This window comes from Mizuhopecten yessoensis, unplaced genomic scaffold (assembly GCF_002113885.1).
Source record: "Mizuhopecten yessoensis strain PY_sf001 unplaced genomic scaffold, ASM211388v2 scaffold10469, whole genome shotgun sequence".
Lineage (NCBI taxonomy): Eukaryota > Metazoa > Mollusca > Bivalvia > Pectinida > Pectinidae > Mizuhopecten > Mizuhopecten yessoensis.
Window position 1 is genome coordinate 12,585 of NW_018408562.1, and position 23,038 is coordinate 35,622.

The following is a 23,038-nucleotide window of genomic DNA, read 5'->3' on the forward strand; positions in this document are numbered from 1 at the left end:
TTAATAAGATACAATAACTGTATGTCACATGTTTGGATTTAATTACAATGTATATGCAGACTAGTCAGTGACAGTTAGACCTGCATCCATTGATTTTCTTAAGGAATTCCTAGATTTCACAGTTAGAGATAATATATATTTTTGGATCACTTAAAATATGACCAGGATCATGGTAACTGGAGGTGGTATTTAATGTCCCAATGTGTGTTGGTCACAGGTATATTCCATTATAGCCATGTTATGACTTCTTAATTATATTTCAAAGTTAAGTTCTAAGTTGTCCTTCTGTGTTGAGCTTAAACTGAACAAGATGTTGTTAATTATGGATAAAACATCACTATAACTTTGTACCAGTTTATAACATGATAGATTTCATTTCATTCAAACTTAATGTTTCATATCATGAAAACTTATGTTAAAATATGATAAACTTTTGCCTTTTTTTATTTAAAAGTATTAGTTAAAAGTCTATGAAGAAATCAAATTGAGGGATTCTATCATTATATGACCCATTTATGTTTTGTTTAATAAAGATTGAATCTTGCTTGTTGTGATGGAATGCTATCTTTCATATTGTTTTATTTTATTTTACAGCTCCAAATCCTCCTACGGGAGTTGGTTGTAACGTTAACCTCATTACAGATCAAACCATCACTCTGACCTGGACAGCTCCAGTGTATCCGAACGGAGACATTCAACACTATATAGTCAACAGTAATACAACTACTGCTATGTTTCCCACGTCAACAAACCTGACTGAGTTTACGGTTGATGGCCTAGTGCCAGGTAAGATAGATATGTTCAAATCAATATTCAATCCGTAGTTTATTCAGTGTATTTTGAATGATCTGCAGTCGAAGATATTAAAGATATTATAGTTTTGCTGTTTACAATGTATGTGTGTACCATTTTAGTACAAACTTCAGGTGATTATACAGTCGAACCTCGTTATCTCGAAGTCTACGGGATAGTTGGGAAACTTTGAGTTATCCGAGTATTCGAGTTAAGCGAGTTCTATGGTTGGCATAAAGCTTGGTAAAGTGTTTGGCCAATATGAGGCCATATATGTCATTGATTTCTCTGACAATCAACGTATTTAAACAGTCGATAAATGACAAAAAGATAACTATTTTAAATAAAAAAAATAACAACTTATTCATAATCTAATTAATTAATTAATGTTACAATAAATACACATTCTGTCTCCAACCTCTGCTATGCTGATAGAAATTTCAATGCGGAAATGAAAGTGCGCAAGTNTAAAAGGTGACCACAGTCTGCTTTAAACATTGATACAGAAAAGGCGACCACAACCTGTTTTTTACATTGATACATGGACAAGTGACCACAGCCTGCTTTATGCATTGATACATGAAAAAGTGACCGCAGCCTGCTTTATACATGGATACATGTAAAAGTGACCACAGCCTGCTTTATACATTGATACATGAAAAAGTGACCGCAGCCTGCTTTATACATTGATACAGTAAAAGTGACCACAGCCTGCTTTATACATTGATACAGGGAATGTGACCACAGCCTGCTTTATACATTGATACATGAAAAAGTGACCGCAGCCTGCTTTATACATTGATACAGTAAAAGTGACCGCAGCCTGCTTTATACATTGATACATGAAAAAGTGACCACAGCCTGCTTTATACATTGATACAAGAAAAAGTGACCACAGCCTGCTGTATACATTGATAAAGGAAAAGTGACCACAGCCTTCTTTATACATTGATACAGGGAATGTGACCACAGCCTGCTTTATACATTGATACAAGAAAAAGTGACCACAGCCTGCTGTATACATTGATACAGGAAAAGTGACCACAGCCTGCTTTATACATTGATACATGAAAAAGTGACCACAGTCTGCTTTATACATTGATACATGAAAAAGTGACCACAGCCTGCTGTATACATTGATAAAGGAAAAGTGACCACAGCCTTCTTTATACATTGATACAGGGAATGTGACCACAGCCTGCTTTATACATTGATACAAGAAAAAGTGACCACAGCCTGCTTTGAAAATTGATTCAGGGACAGTGACCACAGTCTGTTTTATACATTGATACAAGAAAACGTGACCACAGCCTGCTTTAAACATTGATACGGGAAAAGGTGACCACAGCCTGCTGTATACTTTGACACAAGAGAAAAGTGACCACAGTCTACTTTATACATTGATACAGTAAAAGTGACCACAGCCTGCTTTATACATTGATACAGGTAAAGTGACCACAGCCTGCTTTATACCTTGATACAGGAAAAGTTGACCACAGCCTGCTTTATACATTGATACATGAAAAAGTGACCGCAGCCTGCTTTATACATTGATACATGAAAAAGTGACCGCAGCCTGCTTTATACATTGATACATGAAAAAGTGACCGCAGCCTGCTTTATACATTGATACATGAAAAAGTGACCGCAGCCTGCTTTATACATTGATACATGAAAAAGTGACCGCAGCCTGCTTTATACATTGATACATGAAAAAGTGACCGCAGCCTGCTTTATACATTGATACATGAAAAAGTGACCGCAGCCTGCTTTATACATTGATACATGAAAAAGTGACCGCAGCCTGCTTTATACATTGATACATGAAAAAGTGACCGCAGCCTGCTTTATACATTGATACAGGAAAAGGTGACCGCAGCCTGCTGTATACATTGATACAGTAAAAGTTACCACAGCCTGCTTTATACATTGATACAGTAAAAGGTGACCACAGCCTGCTTTATACATTGATACAGTAAAAGTTACCACAGCCTGCTTTATACATTGATACAAGAAAAGGTGACCACAGCTTGCTTTATACATTGATACAGTAAAAGTGCCCACAGCCAGCTGCTTTATACATTGATACAGTAAAAGTGCCCACAGCCAGCTGCTTTATACATTGATACAGTAAAAGTGCCCACAGCCAGCTGCTTTATACATTGATACAGTAAAAGTGCCCACAGCCAGCTGCTTTATACATTGATACAGTAAAAGTGCCCACAGCCAGCTGCTTTATACATTGATACAGTAAAAGTGCCCACAGCCAGCTGCTTTATACATTGATACAGTAAAAGTGCCCACAGCCTGCTTTTATTTGAAGTTGAATGCACAGAGATTGTTGAAATTAATAATTCTAACATTATTTATTTCCACTGATTGGGCAAATGTCATTATGACATTATCAACGTCCTCTCAAAGTATCAAAATAAGAAGGGATTTTGATCATAAACTGCAAAGAAAGTTAAATCAACCTAAAAATTATCCGAAAGTTCATAAACTGTTAAGTCAATAGAGAAAGTTTAACAATAGCCTGGAGATCTTAATAATAACAAAGAGAAGAATCTCCAAAAGGTAACTCATAGACATTGTAGATAAAGATAATGAAGAGGTACCAAATATATCAGATTGAATTATTCAGAAACATATGAAGTGTAAAAAGTCCTGTATTAGACATAATGTATAAGGCAGTATGCATCCAGCGTTTTTGATGGAAACCTCTTCAACAATGGTTTATCATTGAAAACCATGCATTAGAAACTATACCAGACAGTTGAAAAAAGCAAGTGTCGGTTTTGTATCTGTGGCATACACAATAATGGAGAAGAACACAAGTACCGGGGTAATACGGGCCTGTAAGTCTGTCATTTGTAAGGTCATGGAAACAATTGTTAGCAACTTCATTGAAAATGAATTTAAAACAAAGCAGTAATCTGATTAACAATATGGATACCTGTTGGAAAGATCCAAGACACTACAATATTACCCGAAGTCAGGACAAGAGAAAGTTCATAAAATAATCTAAAATCATATAATAGTTAAAGGGACATCACGTGAAAAGGCGTTTTTTTTTTAATGAATGTAAGTATTGTATGCACTTTCACTTATGTTACCTCGCTATCCCCATATTCATAGTCCGTTCCAAATGTCCAGTTTGACCACTTGAATTGTTTGGAAAAGCCCTGTTAAAAATAGCTTTAAAAATTAAACAATGTCTTATGACCAAACAGCTGTAGTAAATTTGGTATGTGTTATTACCTACCGTCACTACATGTAGAAGTTACCTGCTCTCAGGTCCCAAAATCAGGTACAATGTGGAGGAATATTACTCACCTGTTGTCTGTTCCATATCAGGATATAAAGAGACTGCGCCAATACGTCACAACGAGGTTGTCGTGTAGCACGGCGAGATCTCGTGTCGGTATGGTCCACGGGAGAGAACTCTCCTGAAATTCACCCCACAGCCTAGGATGATAATGTTAAATGTCAAATAGATAACCTTTAAGGTCACAGGGGTTATATAATTCAAAGGTTCAACTGACACTGTTTCTAGAAAATTTACTAACAAAACGGACACACATACTGCAACAAGATTCAGAGGTAAACAAGAAGAGAAGCAAAAAATGGCTAATAAAGATGCACTGTGGTGAATGTTAATACATACATGTATACATTAGCAGATTAAAGGTACCAAAATATATCTCTAAATTAATACATACAAATTTCATTGGAAATGCACTCAAAATATCAGTCAAGGAAAAGGACATTAAAGTTATTGATTATTTATTCATATTCAACTTTGTTGACCACTTCAATGAATGAAAAAAGTTAAAACAAAATGCCATCATCAGAACCTTTCAATAGTTAGAATATACAATAATTATGTCCAACTACGAATAAATTTGGAATATAGTGGAGCAATATTCCGGTCACCTTACGAACTGAAAATAGAAAGTGTACAGTGTCACCTCTAAACATCTGCTTGGAATGAAATATCTGGACTATCCAGACAGGTAATGGAAAAAACTAGCTATATACAGAAGAAGTCAACTGGATTTGATTTAGGTATATAAAACAGTATGTAGCAGTGTATCTGCTCTGGGATCGCTGTGTACTTAAGCACCACAGAAGACATCAGTTCGATTCCAAGATTTATTCTGGGTGTCGAATAAACCCTATAACAACAATATAACAGTACATTAAAACAAATTCTCAAACTTACACTACCTGAACGAGTTATGAACTCGTCCAAATCTAACACGACCGGTTAACGCACTCAGTACAAACACGCTTCACTATACAAGTACTACTAAAGTACAATACCGGATAACCCAGTCGCTATCATACATTACAGAGTCAACGCTCGTACGCTATGAATTACAATACATAATTCACTCTGTTAGTTAGTAATACAATATATATACATATCACGTTGTCGCATTGAAATTGACTCAATTACAGCACTTATGTTTATAAGAAATGCACAAAATTACAAATACTGTAAGTTACACTAAATACACAAATTTATACATTAAAGCAACAACCTACCTCTTCAAAAAGGGAAGAGGGCTTAAGGGACACAACCCGTGGATGACGGTATACCAGGCCACAGAACGAAACGTAGGATCTACAAATTATGTTAAATAATTAGCAAAGATAACAAAAGTTAACTTTCACCAGAATTTAGAAAACAATTATAATGAATGAAATATATCTCAACACACCTCTTCTGAATAATGTAAAAGATAAACGTGAACTCCAAACAACATGAAATTCAAATTACAAAAGATCGATTCACTCACAATTCAACAGAGAGCCTACTAAATATAATTCAACATCGATCTTTACCAGATGATACAATTACAATAATCCTAAAAGATACTTATTTACAATATAGTTAATGTACAACATGATCAGTACTTACAATAATTTCCAAGTACAAAGGATGAAAATGGCCTCTCTCAATAAAACCCAACCATCATCATACAAAGTCCACAGGTGTGTGAATTTACCGCGCGCCTTGCGCAATGCCCACTGGGCATTCAGCTAAAAATAGATTCGCCCTTTGACATAGCAAAGAACCGGTTTATAATACATAATAAAATAAGACATCCACTTGCGTCACAAAACACCGGACCGGAACTTGCACACTTCTATTAAAAATACAATAAACGGTCTACAAAATTGTACCCTACTACAAGTATACAAAATTTATAATAGGAAGGCCTGTGTTTATATGGAACCGTACAAAATATAAATTGAAGAAAATATTTCTATGTTGATCATTAACATCCTTGAGGAGAAATTACGTAACCTAATTATGTCTTTTGTCCAAACCTACCTGAAACAATCTGCCAGAAGATAATTGTTTCTGCACCTGACACAAATACTTATAATAACACAATAGATCAACTTCTAAAGAATGAAGAACTTTATCATAATTACAGAGTGCATGTAACTGAAAGTGAAATTTAAGTTTTAGTATCAGAATTGTATAATCTAATGTAAAGGAGCTCCATATACAGCTCCTGTATTGGAACTTCCCAAGTTATCTTGACTCATGTGAATTGTTTCCATGGATAAAAGTACTTAACTCTGGTTGACTAGACTGTGTATTAGACATGATGGACAAACATAAAACGACATATATCATTATGTATTGTTAACATAAAGTATCTATACTGTTTCCATTGTAGAAACCAGTTATGTATTCAGTGTGGCTACAGTCAATGATGCAGTGATGCCACATTCCAACCTAAGTCAATACAGCTCACAGATGGGATGCCCAACAAAAGCCGCTAGTGAGTAGGATATTTATAGCTAGTTTGACAGTTTACTGATTTTTTAAGTTACTAAACAAAAGTTTTGGATACTTATTTTCACTTTAATGTATAAATTAAAATTCCATAATTCCATCTATCAATCAAAAAAAAAAATCAGATATAAAAGTATTATGTATGTATACATGCGTAATTTGCTTTGTGTCTACTTTGAAGCTTGTTGAAAAGGTTCAGCAAAATATTAACTGAACTAGTCTTGTAAAATCATTGCCTCCACCTGGTTTTAGACTGCATTGATAAAACTCAAGGGCAGTGACTTGTATAGCGAAATTCTTAAAACATGCTTACTGTCGGCCATGTCATGGCTTTACTTATTATACTGGTTGATACATGACCAAAGGTATTCCATATTTATCCTAGACATAATGAGATTTTTAAAAGTGATGTTTGTGTATGAATTTACCAGGTATCAGCTTAAATTGTAACATAAGCTAGTTACTCCTGATAAGTTCTAGATGTGTTCAGATGTTAGAAATGCTCTTCAGTGTCAAGATATCTGGTTAATGAATAGTGAAATTCAGTATTGTTATTATATTATTTGAATCCGGTAATTATTCTAATAATCGTAAGAGACAGGAAGTGATTTCAGACAGGTGGTCACCATGGATGTTTTACTGTACACATTGGTTTTGAACAAACCAATTATCTTAAGGTTGGAATCTTTTTAAAAATTATTGGGTTGTAAATCATTCAATTTTATAAATGAAAATTATAACATTGTACAGCAATTACTTATGTTTAATAACATCTGTTGTAATACCTGTAATTGCTCCACATGTTCCTTTTACAGTGTCATTGAAGCCGAGCACCTTGGTTGTATCACAGGAACAGAGTCGACAGTTTACCCTGAACTGGGCCAAGCCTACCGTTACCAATGGTGATCTTCGAGGATACAGACTCACAGTGTTGGACGGGAGCACGTGTGTCCAGGAGGTCATCTTTACGTGTACTACATGTCCAGGGGTAATGGCGCTTTATTGTTGTAGTGCGATAACAAAAAATGTGTTCGTCAAAGAATAATGTGCAACAACAATGTCTTTGTCTATTACGATTAAATGATATATAATATACTGGTTGTAAGAAGTACATGTATATCATTTCTTCATAAATACGGGGCACACATTGAAATTGAGAGTTATCTTACAGTACTTTGTATTCTTTTATGCCATTATGCTATTATAATAATACATGGGACAATCTTGTTGAACATTTTCAGTATTAACTCCTTTAAGTGAACATAAATACTTTATATCTTTATGCTGATTTCAGTATTATCTGGTGTAATGAGTTGGTTTCTTTTTTAACGTTAATTAGCTAGAACGTCAAAGTAACCAGAAATCTATAAGGATTGAACATCATCCGACAAAAACACTTATCAACACATTATAGATATATAAATAAGATGAAAAAGAAAAGTATGGTTTTATTTTCCAGTATATGGCTTTCCCCTTTAAATGCCATGAAGCGGTCAGACAAACAGTGACAATTCTACCTGCAGACTTAGATAGTTACACCTACACTGTCGGGAACCTCCTACCATATATCAACTACACAGCCAGTGTGGTAGCTGTTAATGCAGCAGGAGACGGTCACCCTAACACACAATATGCCATGACAGACCAGGAAGGTGAGATCAGTCTTAAATTAGGATATTAACAATTGTTTAAATTGTCCCGTTTTTAACCGTTATCTTTCTTGTACATTGTGCCAGTAGAAGCAGGTCTTGTATATATTTTAGGGACTGTATAGCACAGTTGGTTGTTCCCCAGTCTATTAACCACTAGGTCATACATTTGATAATGTGTATCATCATTGAGGAGTGTTTAAGTCCTAGAACAAGTCACTTTGATGCGTGTCAACTCCACTTACCTATAGTATGGTCTGAGTTGGTATGACAGTTTCTGTCTGTACTTTTCAAGTAGTTATGGAACTATAAATAAATTATTTGAAAAACAGCTCCACAGCCAACACCTAAATAACACCTATCATACACTCTCATTTTTCCTGAAAACAAATTTCATGCAATTTTATCTAAAAATGTCATACCAAAATAATTGTTTTTGAATTTTCATTTAATCAGATTTTCTACATTCAAATTAAGATATGAAGGTCAATGACATTTGATTATATGAATTAATTTATATTAATGCAATATCGTTGTCAGCTCTCCCTCTTTAGTGTGGAGATTCCCTCATTTTGACCAAAATTTACCAATTTCCCTCAAAACTCCCTCATTCAAATCCAAACTCACATAAACTCATCCTGTGGTCAAATGATCTCCTAGTTACTAAAGGGTGTGTGTAATGATCATAACAGGTGTGTCTAAATCAAATGAATGCTTGTTGGAGTTATTTTGATACAGCAAACCGTATAGATAAATTGAGCAAAGCACTTTCAGTCAAAATTAATCAAAAGGAGAATTTAAAATTCTTGTTCATCCCTTATAAGAATACTAACAATTTGTGATACTAACACTATGTGATGCTAATAAAATATCAAACTATTAAAAAAGAACTATTTTAGAGTGCATTATTCTATAAACCTAGTCAGGTTAACCTTGTTTTTACTTTTTCAGTTCCACAGCATCCTACCACCTTGACAGCTACTGTTGTGAGTAGCACTAAAATAAATGTGAACTGGGACATCAGTGATCCAAAGCCTGGACCTACCACCTATACATTGTATATCATAGCGGTAGCACCGGAGTCAAGTCGTACACAAACCATACCAGGTAAGTTACAATCAGTATAACTCACACATCCTACCCTACACTGTATATCATACCAGTAACATCAGATATACCTCACACAGAAACCATACAATGTCAGTAACACACAGTATAATTCACACATTCTACCCTACACTGTATATCATACCAGTAACACCAGCTGTAACTCACACAGAAACNGTCATATCATTAACACCAGCTATACCTCACACAGAAACCATGCAATGTCAGTAACACACAGTATAACTCACTCACCCTACCCTACACTGTATATCTACCAGTAACACCAGCTATACCTCACACAGAAACCATGCAATGTCAGTAACANCTTTAACTCACACAGAAACCACACAATGTCAGTAACACACAGTATAACTCACACATTCTACCCTACACTGTATATCATACCAGTAACACCAGATATACCTCACACAGAAACCATACAATGTCAGTAACACACGGTATAACTCACACACCCTACCCTAGTACCCTGTATATCTACCAGTAACACCAGCTATACCTCACACAGAAACCATACAATGTCAGTGACACACAATATAACTCACACACCCTACCCTAGTACATTGTATATCATACCAGTAACACCAGATATACCTCACACAGAAACAATGTCAGTAACACACGGTTTAACTCACACACCCTACCCTAGTACATTGTATATCATACCAGTAACACCAGATATACATCAACAGAAACAATGTCAGTAACACACGGTATAACTCACACACCCTACCCTATGCTGTATATCATACCATTTATACCAGATATACCTCTCACAGAAACCATACAATGTCAGCAACACACAGTAAACTCAAACACCCAACGTACCTACACTGTATAGTATACTGGTAATAGATACCTTATACATTAATATATACATGGTTATTAACGTCCAGTATTACTCACAAACGTCATTACACTATGTATCACACCAGAAAATTGAATATGATTTGACAAGCATATTAGTTATGTACCAGTTATTGAAATGTTTCTATTGCTTCTAAATTTTACAAACGATTTATATATTGATACAAATGTATATAGGTGTTAATGAAAATATCAAAATATACATATCATATTTCATTAAACACTAAGATGATAACATTTATTGTTATATATGTTAAGTTGCTCACTATATCTTGCTTTGCTGTTCAGGGTTCTCAGTCAGATCATACAAAGTGGTAGGACTACAGGAATACAGAACTTACACGTTCAATCTGACAGCCTCTACTGCAAAGGGGTTGGCTGTATTTCAACAGGCACTGCCATCTGCAAAAACACTTGCTGCAGGTAATTGCTCTTTACAATTATTACATGAATTATTCACATTTTAATGAGAGCTTTTATACTACCAAGTTCTTTCTTAATTTGGATAGATCTTGAATAAATCCAGCCAGCACAAAAATAAGTCTATTAAAATGGTAATGAATCTATGCTTGTACTAAGCAATTTGTTTTTCTAAGCAGTAAGAGAAAATGTTGCTCTGTTTAACCTTTTGGACCTAACAGCTCCAGGTGCAGTGAGTAACTTTATGGTAGCTCGCCCCGATGGACCGAATTACACAACTGTGAGGGTATCCTGGGAACTTCCAGCGGTATTGGAGAGAAACAGTGACATCATCAAGTTCATGTTCTTACACAACACTTCTGAAGGGGTAAGCTTATGTCACAGAAAGAGACTAGTGTTCTTCCTCAGTGGATCGAACCAGAAAACCTACGGCTTTCCAGCCTGCCACTCTATATACTCAAAGATTGAGCTTAAATGGACTTGTATACATAACTCTGAAGGCATGTACATAACTCTGAAGGCTTGGAATGTTTGTATATTGTATATAAAAAAAAACACTACAAAAGGGGTGCGATTGTATACAGAACACTAAGATGGGGCAAGGGTCTATAGTTAATGGAATTGTTGTTGGACAGAGCAACGAGTCAACAAGTTCAATTGTTTAATGCCGCAGTATCACATCATCATATTTCTGAATATAAGAGGTAGCAACAGCTGCTATATGATATCTTGATGCTAAAATCTACCAAAAGATAATAAAAAGTTTGATTTTGAGAGATCGATTGAATTTTTTACTCATTGGGCTTCATAATATGTTTGTTGGCAATCAGATTTAATGTAAGTAACGAAAAAGGGGAAAGGTTGCTTCAAAAAAAGATAGCAATGTTTTGTGGAAGGGTAGAAGAACATCATGTGAAAAATCTATTCATTTGAGGGTCAGAGTAGTCATTGCTGCAACATACTTGTTCTTCAAAATTTTAGATTGTTGATCCTTGCTATTCATATTAACATTTAAGTTGACCTTTTTTACATAACTCATTTGATGTTGTTGTTGTGTTCCATACCCTGGTCATGTTATAGCAAACAATAGCAAAATAAACTCCATTTTCTAAAAACAAAAAAGAGGGGGGGGGGCAGTAATGAGGGGAGGAGGAGGGGTAAGAAAGATTTGCACTTATTATTATTTTAAATTTTAGTGACTAAGTTAAAAAAGAAATGATAAGGATTTTATTTTTCTTCAGAACTTAAATGCTGTTCCAGAAGAAGTACCGATAGATACTAATTTAAATACTGTAATAAGAAATCTAGCAGTTTTACCACATAATACCTACTACATTGAGGTGAGTATATGATCATCTTGTGTTCCGCAGTCTGTCCCTCATCAGTCGATTTGTATGTCGGTCCAAATTCTTGATATACTATTTCTAAAGTTTCTGTAAATAAGACAACCTAATTCAAACCACAAAATAAAAGTCACGATTCACTTTGTTATGCATAATTTGATATGAAATTATTTAACCTGCAACATTTACCAGTGCACAATAGATGGTGTAAATCTTGTAGTACATAAACATGTAACAAACATTGTACAGGTATATCTCAAACATTTGTGTCGCCCATAATACAGGTATCTCTAACACGTGTCACACATAATACAGATGCGTATAACACTTGTGTTACTCATTGTACAGATGTGTCTAACACTTGTGTCACACATTGTACAGATGTGTCTAACACTTGTGTTACTCATTGTACAGATGTGTCTAACACTTGTGTCACACATTGCACAGGTAAATCTCAAAGAGTTGCGTCACTCATACTACAGGTGTGTCACTCATTGTACATGTGTATCGAACACTTGTGTCATACATATCCAGGTAGGTTTCAATCACAACACGCTCAAGCGTTACCAATGCGTGGGTTTTTATTACGGTCAACTAGTTTCGACTCTATGTGCGAGTCTTCATCAGGACATTTTTACAAGATATTTCAGCCCCTGAAGTACTACATATGAACAATAAGTTTGAATTTCAGAGAAAGACATTTTTAATAATCACAGCATATCTATAAAGTTAGAACATCTAAGAAGGGCTGCATACTTTCGGTATCCTAACTCACAGCGCAGTACCCCGCCTACTCAACCAACCTACTCAACATTGACGTTGGCTCTATCTCGCATGTTGTGTCATACACTGTACAGGTATATCTACAATGTAACACATGTGTCAAACATAATACAGATGTGTATAACACTTGTGTCTGACATTTTATAGATGTATCTCTTACACTTGTGTCTGACATTGTATAGATGTATCTCTAACATTTGTGTCTAGAACATTGTATAGATGTATATCATACACTTGTGTCCAACATTGTATAGATGTATCTCTAAGACTTGTGTCTGACATTGTATAGATGTATCTCTAACACTTGTGTCTTACATTGGAAAGATGCATCTCTAACACTTTTTTCTAACATTGTATAGATGTATCTCTTACACTTTTGTCTAACATTATATAGATATATATCATACACTTGTGTCCAACATTGTATAGATGTATCTCAATCACGTGTGTCTAACATTGTATAGATGCATCTCTAACACTTTTTTCTAACATTGTATAGATGTATCTCTAACACTTGTGTCTAACATTGTATAGATGTATCTCTAACACTTTTGTCTAACATAGTAGATATATCTCTAACACTTGTGTCTAACATTGTATAGATGTATATCTAACACTTGTGTCTAACATTGTATAGATGTATCTCAAAAACTTGTTTCTAACATTGTATAGATGTATATCTAATACTTGTGTCTAACATTGTATAGATGTACCTCTTATACATGTGTTTAACATTGAATAGATGTATCTTAAACACTTGTGTCTAACATTGTATAGATGTATCTCTAACACTTGTGTCACACATTGCACAGATATATCTCATAGAGTTGCGTCACTCATACTACAGGTGTGTCACGCATTGTACATGTGTATCTACAATAAAACACATGTGTCACACATAATAGAGATGTATCTCTAACACTTGTGTCTATAACATTGTATAGATGTATCTCATACACTTGTGTCCAACAGTGTATAGATGTATCTCTAACACTTGTGTCTAACATTGAATAGATGTATCTCTAACACTTGTGTCTAACATTGAATAGATGTACCTCTAACACTTGTGTCTAACATTGTATAGATGTATCTCATACACTTGTGTCTAACATAGTAGATGAATCTCTAACACTTGTGTCTAACATTGTAGATGTATCTCTAACACTTGTGTCTTTAACATTGTATAGATGTATCTCTAACATTGTATAGATGTATCTCTAACACTTGTGTCTAACATTGTATAGATGTACCTCTAACACTTGTGTCTAACATTGTAGATGTATCTCTAACACTTGTGTCTAACATTGTATATATGTATCTTCTACGATTGTTTCTAACGTTGTATTGATGTATACACTTGTATCTAACATTGTATATAGTGCTTGTACCATATATTTCATAGGTTTCTCACTCTTGTACTACACACTGTAGAGATTAATTATATCTCGCGCTTGTACTATATTTTGTACAGGTGTACATGTATATCAAAGATTTCTGTCGATCATTGTGCAGTGGACAAGTCTTTCTAAACAAACACATTGTACAGGTGTGTCTTTTACATGTATACTTGTATCATTCATTGTTTAATGTATATTTCTAACACATATACCATTTTACAGGTGTATGCTGTAGGTACTAACTCTAATGGAGATGTTTATAATGGGATCAAAAGCATCAATACCTATATAGCCCCTGCAGGACGTAAGTATTTCTCATTATGTCAGACTGGAACTCTTTACGCGCTATGCATGTTTATGTCTACCATTAGCGGTAAAGCATGAATTGCACCGACACCAAATGGATGCAACAATATTGTTGTAAAATGCCTTAGGAATTAGATTCAAAATGCGAACTAACACATGTGAAAGCTTAATTTACATCACAGGCTGATTTTTCAGTAAACATTCTCAATGGTATATCTCGTCCCATACGTGCACGATGGACAAAATATCAGATAAAACTGCAGGCTGTAGAAACACATCTACATGTAGCTGAGTCAGAAAATCAGTCTAGCATGTGCAACGTGTGTCTAACATTTTCATTGCAGCATAATGTGACGTTGTTGCACAAACAGGATAATGTGGTATTTCAGGATCTCATTGTGGTAGTGTACATCGGTCAACTGTCCATCAATGTCATTCCCAGCTATATGCTGCCTCAGACCGTCACACACAGTTGTTCAGAAAACGCTTTCTAATGGGATGGTACACATCGGATGGCTGTCACTGTTATGTCCAAGTGGATCCGAGCCTCATCTGAAAACAGGATGGAGATGACTCCTGCACCGAGAGAGACGTGGGACACGATGAGGTCGCTGCAAAACAAAGCAGACAGCAGGAAATTTTGGATGAATGTGGTATTCATGCAGGTGGTTTCTTAGTTCTTGGACTGATTCTGCATTATCCAGAAATGCTTCTCTCCGTAAAAGCTGTTTCAATACATCAAAAAATGTGCATATACAGGATGATTCGAACAGCACCATGACAGATGATCCTAGAGCTGGTGCTAATGAAGGCATACCATTGCAAACAACCATGAACACCTAACCCAACTTAAAAAGTGATTGTAGGTTTCGAAAGAATTACAACCAGTTGCCGCTGGAAAGGCGATGTTTATGTCTTTTTGGCTGAATTGCAACGCAATCGGGGCTTATAGATTGGCGATTTCCGTCCGGATGTCTGCACTAAGGTTAAGCAGAATGGTTAAGCTCGGTTTCCGAGTTATTTATTATCCAAAATCAACTAAACGCTTGGTTTATATATCTAAGGATGCGTATCACATGCTATGCTGCTTCTGACCTACATGTTCCGCTTGACTGACCAGGTGGAGAAGATCGGTTATGATCAGGCCCAATCTGCACTATGGTTAAGAAGATTAGTTTATATCACTTACCAAGTAACTACTTGTCATACATATCATATATACTTGCATGGCTGATTTATCTAAGGATGCTTATTACATGCGACGCTTTAGATGCTGGTTCAGTGTACAGTAGCGTACGATGGCCATGGGTGATATTTGTATACAATGATTAACCCCTGCAATATAACATGTATCAACATTTAAAAAACAAATCAGCACTAAAATTGGCATATACATGACAAAGTGGACTATGTGGGATTCATAATTTAAAAAAAATCAAATTTGGTTTGAGACTACAGTTTTGGGCATTAACAATATGTGTCTATACAACAAAAGCTAGCTTTTCATGTAGTCTATTTATGTACTCAGCACATGTGTAAATATTGTGAAAAATCCGCCGGAATGACCTATGCTTAAACGTGAGTGTTTCTGTTACCGAGTAGGCGGTATTTAATTTCAGACGGGTTTTAAGAAAAAAAATACTACTTGCGGGGGTCAAATTTTGGGTTAAAAACCATGTGGTGGTTTTTTTTGCATATTTCGGGGTTTTTTTGATGTGGTAACCATGGTTTTCACAAGTCCCAAATCTGGGGAAAACAGTTTTTGAAAAAAAAATCATTCTTCTAAATGAATTGAATCAAAATGTAGTTTGTAAATATGTAAATATATATAGGTGTTTTGTGCAGGTTGAATTAACTATCCATGTTTATCTGAGACATGCCCTTTATTTTTAGGGTCAAGCCATTTCTATTGTACACTGCTACCTAGGTTGAAAAGATTGGTTAAGGTGATGATCAACCTGTTTCTATCTACACGTTGTGGATATGGTTGTATCTTAAACCAGGCAATGGATATACATTTTCGTGTTGTGATATTTGAGTTTGTAATTTGTTAGTTAGGCATTACCCGATATGATGATGAGCATTAAGTTGATTTGAAATAAAACCTTGAATCAAAATTCGTCTTATAATGAAACCCATTTCATGCATCAATTGTAGCTGATGAATTATTTTCAACGATAAATACGTGTACTTCAGTTGCAGCCCTGTCTGAGGTGTGTGGTATTGGTTCCTCGCCTGTAGATTGTCAGAACGTCGTTACATCATCTTGTACAGCCAGTAACACACAGGGAGTAACTGTGTGCAGGTGTAACCTGGGACACTTTGACAGTAATGGTTACGACGTACCTGGTGGCACTTGTGTTTCAAGTAAGTTGTTCTGTTTGTTTCCTTTATCGATAAGGTACATATAATGTTTGTCTCCTATATAATGTTCTGTATTGGCGGTCAATGTCATGACACTATTTAAATAGTCATATCAAGGAAAAAATCACCACAAACTTACACTATTTGAAATATAAAACTACGGTCTATTCAAGTTAAATTACCAAGTTTATATATTGTTTACACCATACAACAGGACGCAAGCGTGAATGTAAAATTTGGTCTGAAAGTATTGTTAAATGACAACTACTCAATCCTTACCAATATATCCAGCTCATTTTCTCATTATGTGATCTGAAATTAAAATTAGTGTTAATTAACTGCATTCAGCAAATATACACCTATTTATTTAAAAAATGAAGTGAAAGTGAAGCAAAAAAAGGCTGGTTAATGAAACATTATAAATATCTATCTAAAAGTGAGCACTGTCAGGGTAAACGGTGTGACGTCATCAGGTGCCGTTGACACTAGTACAGCAACAATCAGCTGGGTCCCTCCGCCTGATCAAAGCCACGTGTCGAGATATACGGTGGTGTGGCGAGTCAGTGGTTCGACTGCAATAGATGGATCATTCAATGCTGGAAAGTCAAAATATGCTAGTATAACCGGGCTGGAACACGACACCACATACGTGTTTACTGTCAAAACTGTGGAAACCGGAAGTCGGATTGAACCTCAGGATATCGAATCTGACGCTTCCGTCACAATTACGACGAGTAAGTTACAACGCTTTCTACATTTAAACGTGTGATATTTTCAACCACAAAAATAAGTAATATTGTTAGTTTCATATTTCAGGTTTCATTAATCAGCATATCACTCTATCCAGAAACATGTTATAGGACAATCAATCCCTGAAGTTGGCCGTTAACTTACAATTTATCATATCATTGTTTACATGAAATAATATTTCATATTAGATTATCTGTTTTAGCCAACGGTCGGGAAATAATTATGTTAGTATGGATTTCTTTGCTGTATATTTCAGAACACCTCAAAAATACAATGTACTTGATGGTTTTCAGCCATGTTGTTATTTCAATATATGTTCAAAGCTATGATTTTTATGCAACTCTTTTGTAAATCTGTATTGTATTTTAGTTGAACTTGCTCTACTAAAAATTTCAAAGAGTAAGATATACTATTTCAAATTTTGGCAAAACAAAGGAATTTTGTAATTTTCTTGATCCCAAAAGACAAAAAGATTACTGTTTTTCCTGTTACAATACATTATCTATCATGCGGGGAACCATAATACAGACTGCAGTATGTTTTTATTGGTAAATTCACTTGACCTATTATTATATTTTATTAAATTTGTTTAAGAAATTTGTAACAGATTATTATTTTACTCTAGACACGAGCATCACACCCTGGGTAGCTGTCTTCGTCGTAGCACTTGTACTCAGCATTCTCTTTTTCGTGACGTCAGTGTACTTTTGGAATCGATCCCGACGAACAGAAGGTGACTATACTTATTTGAAATAAAAGAGATTATTCAGTCAATTTGTGTGTTTTATCAAGTACTGAGAGTATAGAAACCGTAAAATCTAGCACTATCCATTGGTTAATAAACATGCACGATTAGACAATAATCTACACGCGTGCATGCATTATTTCCCAACAAATCATGTACTTAAAACGCTCCTCCAAAAGCCTAAACTATTCGAAATACATCCAGGTGAAATAGGCACAATATGATCACTGGCTGCTGTGTCCGGAAGTAATAACAACAGCTGTGATGTCGGCAAGTTATTGAAAACAATGAGACATTACAGGCAAATGTGCCCCAAAAAGAACAGTCTTATCAAAATAATTCCATTATTGAGGTTATACGTAGTTTGTTGATTTTGATTAGCTCAAAAGATCTTTTTATCAATCATAGCAATGCTCCTCCCAAAAATGATTCCTCATACCAAACTAAAGGAACGCTTGCTTCTCAAAGAAGAGCGACTAGGGTTATATATATATGTATGGTTGTTAATTATTTTGGAGCATATCATATGAGGAAAAAAACAAAGCCCAGAATGATATAAACTAAGGACAATGTGAAAATGATTGAGTTACTGGTTGACAATGTTTATGTTGGTGTTGGTGCCAAATTTTCTTGCAGATGGTTGGCATTCATATGGGGAAACAACTGCTACACTTCTGGCCGATTTGTTTCTTTTTTATATGAAGCTGAATTTATTTATGAGCTTACCAGCACAAGTAAAAATAACCTAGCAAAGTCGTTGTACATTCAAATAAAATCGACGATGTGCTGTCTTCCTAATAACTGTACGATAGGTGAGACGATTTCGACTTTCACATCATGAACTTTCCCTTTCTTGATAGTTACATTCCTGTTTTCCCTTCCCTTGGTGTTCACATGCTGTATTGATTCGATACCCAATAACTTGATTATGATTGGATTTATAACACGAAACTCGGAAATGTTGGTTAGAGTAATCCATTCAATCCGAAGCGGCTATCGTAATTTATCATTATTTTACCGACATTTTCTCCTACTCGTTGTTTATTCCTACATTATTAGTTGTGCACGCATACTGTTTGATGTGCTTTTAAAAGGTTATATGACATAACCTATCATCATAGTCCATCATAGTCAGTGCATTCGACAACATATGTTATTTTCATAACAGTGCGCTATTCATGTCGCTACAGATAAGCATATCCGGCGTAGAGAATGTCACTATTTGACTTCCTTTTAAAAGTACAATATTTTATATCAAAATGAACGATTCCGAGTAAAACAGCTGTTAAATTCAATATGTTTACAAAAATATATTTCATAAGCTTGTATTGTATATTTTTAGGTAAAGCTACAGATGAATCTCATTACGCAACGCCATCAAGGTAATTATGTGATATATTGACATGTCTTTCTATTTATGAATGATACTGTATTTCATTGATAATTAATTACAAACCTCAAAGTTATCTAGTTTGTGATAAAGCGGTAGATAAGAACCTGGAAGTATTTTCATCATTATATAAAGAATGATAAAACGATTGCTAAAATGAATTTAATTGCATTAGCATACGCTGAAAAGCATTGCACTAAATCATAATCATAAACGTTCGAAGTTCGATGTCGTGGCTATTATAACAGATGGCATAGTGAAGATGTTGGTGTTGAGAATGTATACCTCAGAATAAAAAGTTATATGTATGCTCCAAACTTGTGAAAAAATATCAAATACATGTTATACCTACTAGAATTATACGATATTCACCATAAAGCCATTTAGCAAGCTTTATATCTCTTACAGAATATACAACAACTCAGACATGCATCTCTATAACCTCACAGCGGACGAAAGGCAGGTGATACAGAATGAACAATCACAGACACAGACTGCAGACTACAAAAATGTTAATATCTACGACACAGCCCCGTAAATGATTCGATACATCTGGTTTGCCACTATTTCAACGAAATGTTGTAACAGTAGATACGTTTGTAGCTATTTGCTACTTTGTACTGAGACTTCCAAGTACTGCATATCTATTCAAAACTATTTGTAGAACGGAATCTCATGTGTTATGGTCACATAAAATATATTGTTGTCAAGTACTTGCATTTCTTTTCACGACTCTAAACAAACCAGTAAACTACATGGGTATAGCAATCAGATGTTCAATTTGTAATTTTTTAACCATATTTAAAATAATCAATGAATGTCAGCTTGGGTTCTGTAAAAAAACGTATATTTAGGATCTCGGATCACTTTTGTTTTAAAAACCATTATTGATAAATATACAAAACAAGATACAAAAAAAAAGTTCTTTTTTATAGCTAACAATATGTGAAACCTTATGGTTGTTTTGATAATGTTTAAAGAACTTTTGATAGGGACATCAGTATTCTGGTATTGAACTTACACTTATTTTCAACACAACATATACACATTACTCATAAATAAACGAATAAATTACATAAGGACACAAAAAGGTGGGTACCAAAAAATCTCAAATTTATTCATTTTATACCTGAAAACGTATGGAAGATTATGATTTGTTAATAGTAGAAACATGTAATGCCTGACGAATGTAATGATAATGTGCTGGTATCCACTTCTAAAGTTTGACTTCAGGAGCAGTTTCGTAAACTGAAAGAATAACTATGATCACTGGTGCCTAGATATCAATACTCTTAAACACCAGATAATAATATATATTTATATTTCTACTGAACCTGGCTTCAATATACCTTGCCAAAGAGTTTGGGGTTTATTTTTCCATAAACTTTCCTGTTCGTGTATTAATATGTCAGAAAATGAATGCGGGAAGTAGAAGTTTCCGATTAAAATAGCTCCTTATTGACATGTTACACTTTATATATTTTTTAGCGTTGTAATAAATGCAAAACAGTTATAAGTGTTACCATGAAGACGACGCAACTAGGAGACCTCGGCACCCTTTGGAGTTTAAGACATACATATGTTTGATATTTCGGAAATGATCACAATATTATCAAAATAACACTGAATGTTAATATATAAGGATGTAATCCTATTTCTGAATATAAATTATATAACAAATTGATATTTTGTTATCTAAAATATTAATGTTATCAATATAATTTCCGAGTTTATGGTATCGGCATCATCTTTGCAGACGGAAATACATGTAAACTACAAATAGTAGGATTATCGCCCTTGTAATGGGTCACCGTTGTTGTCGGTACAAATATTCCCCATATTTAGTTGTTAAAAATGTTAACTTTTGAAATACTCATTTTGTATAAATGAATGCTGTTCTGATCGCGTGTCTGTGATTGATAAGACAACGATTGATTTTGTTGGGACCAAAGTGGATGAAACCCAATCAAATTAGTCAATATGTGTTAATAGGTATTAACAGGGGTCATATACGTGTACGGTTCCATTGGGCTGGTTGAGATAAGGATTTCAATAAGATACCCCTCAACAAGGAGTTGCGCTTACTTACGCTGTGCAAATAGCGTAAATAAGTCTAACCCCTTGAGTATCAGTGATGATTGAGATATGTTATTGAACCCATCTAGATTTGGTGCTACACATCATTATTCATTATAAACAAATGTTCGTTAAATGGAGAAGACTCGAGCGGAATTTTCACAACTAATTTTTGTAATTTAACACCGATTTACCGGAAATTTCTTTGCTTTGATATTTAATATTTCATTGTACTTTCAATCATGTTTTATTATCGCCAATTGTGTTAAGTAACTAACTTACCAGCATTTTAATCAATTGAAATATTTGTCTGGAATTATTAACCCTCAGGTATAAAGTGGGAGGATTTTTAATTGTAGTGTCAGTGGTCACAGGAAGGACTACAGCGTTAATAAACTCAGTTGTTTGTTATACCTGATTACTAAAGTAACAAACCGTAGTGTTCTTTCTGATAAGAGAAAAATTGTAGAGGTAATACCAGATTGGGATTGACTTGTGAGGTGTCAGTCCAGAATGGAGTAAATAGTACTGTGGGCGTAAAATGAGGAAAGTGACGAGAGCGACTTTTTTATGTTCTGCTGGATCATTTTATAATCCCGACGTAAACGCAACTCCATCACTGGATACTATTAACATAAAGAACATGTGTTATTATAACCTGGTGCATTTTGAAGTTTGCTTTGTTTCATCTGGTGTCATTATATTAATTGAATTGTATTTATAAAATGTATATTTGTTAACTGTACAATTTAATTTTGTGATGTTGTGTTACATTAAAAGAGGTTTATAACATTACTATGCGGGGTCACACAATATCGTTTTCATAAAGGATTTCTGTAATTACTTTACAGAGTTATAATGTTTTTTATACAATTTATAAAATCACTCCGCAGAGAAAACGAAATTAAATCATTACTGTGCATATGTATTGTGTTATATGTATGCTGAACAAAAAAAGAAACGCACATTTAAATTATGCAATCAATAGCCTATGATATTTTGCGAAATTTGTACAAACATTTTTTTCAATATGAAGGGACAAGTCTACTATTTACAATACTGTAGAAGAAAAGTCTGTGTGAAGTCACTCGTGTCATCAGTAGTAACTCAAAGTGGGATACCCGCGAAAAACAAAATGACACTGCAGTACCTGGCCATGGTGTGGGCATCTTTGCACGAATCCCTGAACGGAAACTCCTATGAATTGAATTCATGA

At 34.7% G+C, this 23,038-nt stretch overlaps 1 protein-coding gene across 1 annotated transcript in view; it reads left to right on the forward strand.

Annotated features, from left to right (window-relative positions):
* The window catches only part of LOC110460710 (receptor-type tyrosine-protein phosphatase F-like), a gene marked incomplete at its 5' end in the record, with an annotated part of 34,777 nt that extends 11,959 nt beyond the window's left edge, over window positions 1-22,818 (forward strand). The window contains 14 exons of the mRNA XM_021513768.1: window positions 595-786; window positions 6,489-6,593; window positions 7,423-7,595; window positions 8,067-8,259; window positions 9,208-9,363; window positions 10,537-10,671; window positions 10,890-11,035; window positions 11,910-12,008; window positions 14,414-14,495; window positions 16,694-16,864; window positions 17,299-17,595; window positions 18,237-18,344; window positions 19,699-19,738; window positions 20,155-22,818. Of these exons, the coding sequence (XP_021369443.1) occupies window positions 595-786; window positions 6,489-6,593; window positions 7,423-7,595; window positions 8,067-8,259; window positions 9,208-9,363; window positions 10,537-10,671; window positions 10,890-11,035; window positions 11,910-12,008; window positions 14,414-14,495; window positions 16,694-16,864; window positions 17,299-17,595; window positions 18,237-18,344; window positions 19,699-19,738; window positions 20,155-20,284 (2,027 nt within the window). The remainder of the gene's footprint in view (window positions 1-594; window positions 787-6,488; window positions 6,594-7,422; window positions 7,596-8,066; window positions 8,260-9,207; window positions 9,364-10,536; window positions 10,672-10,889; window positions 11,036-11,909; window positions 12,009-14,413; window positions 14,496-16,693; window positions 16,865-17,298; window positions 17,596-18,236; window positions 18,345-19,698; window positions 19,739-20,154) is intronic.
* Window positions 22,819-23,038: the final 220 nt, after the last annotated feature.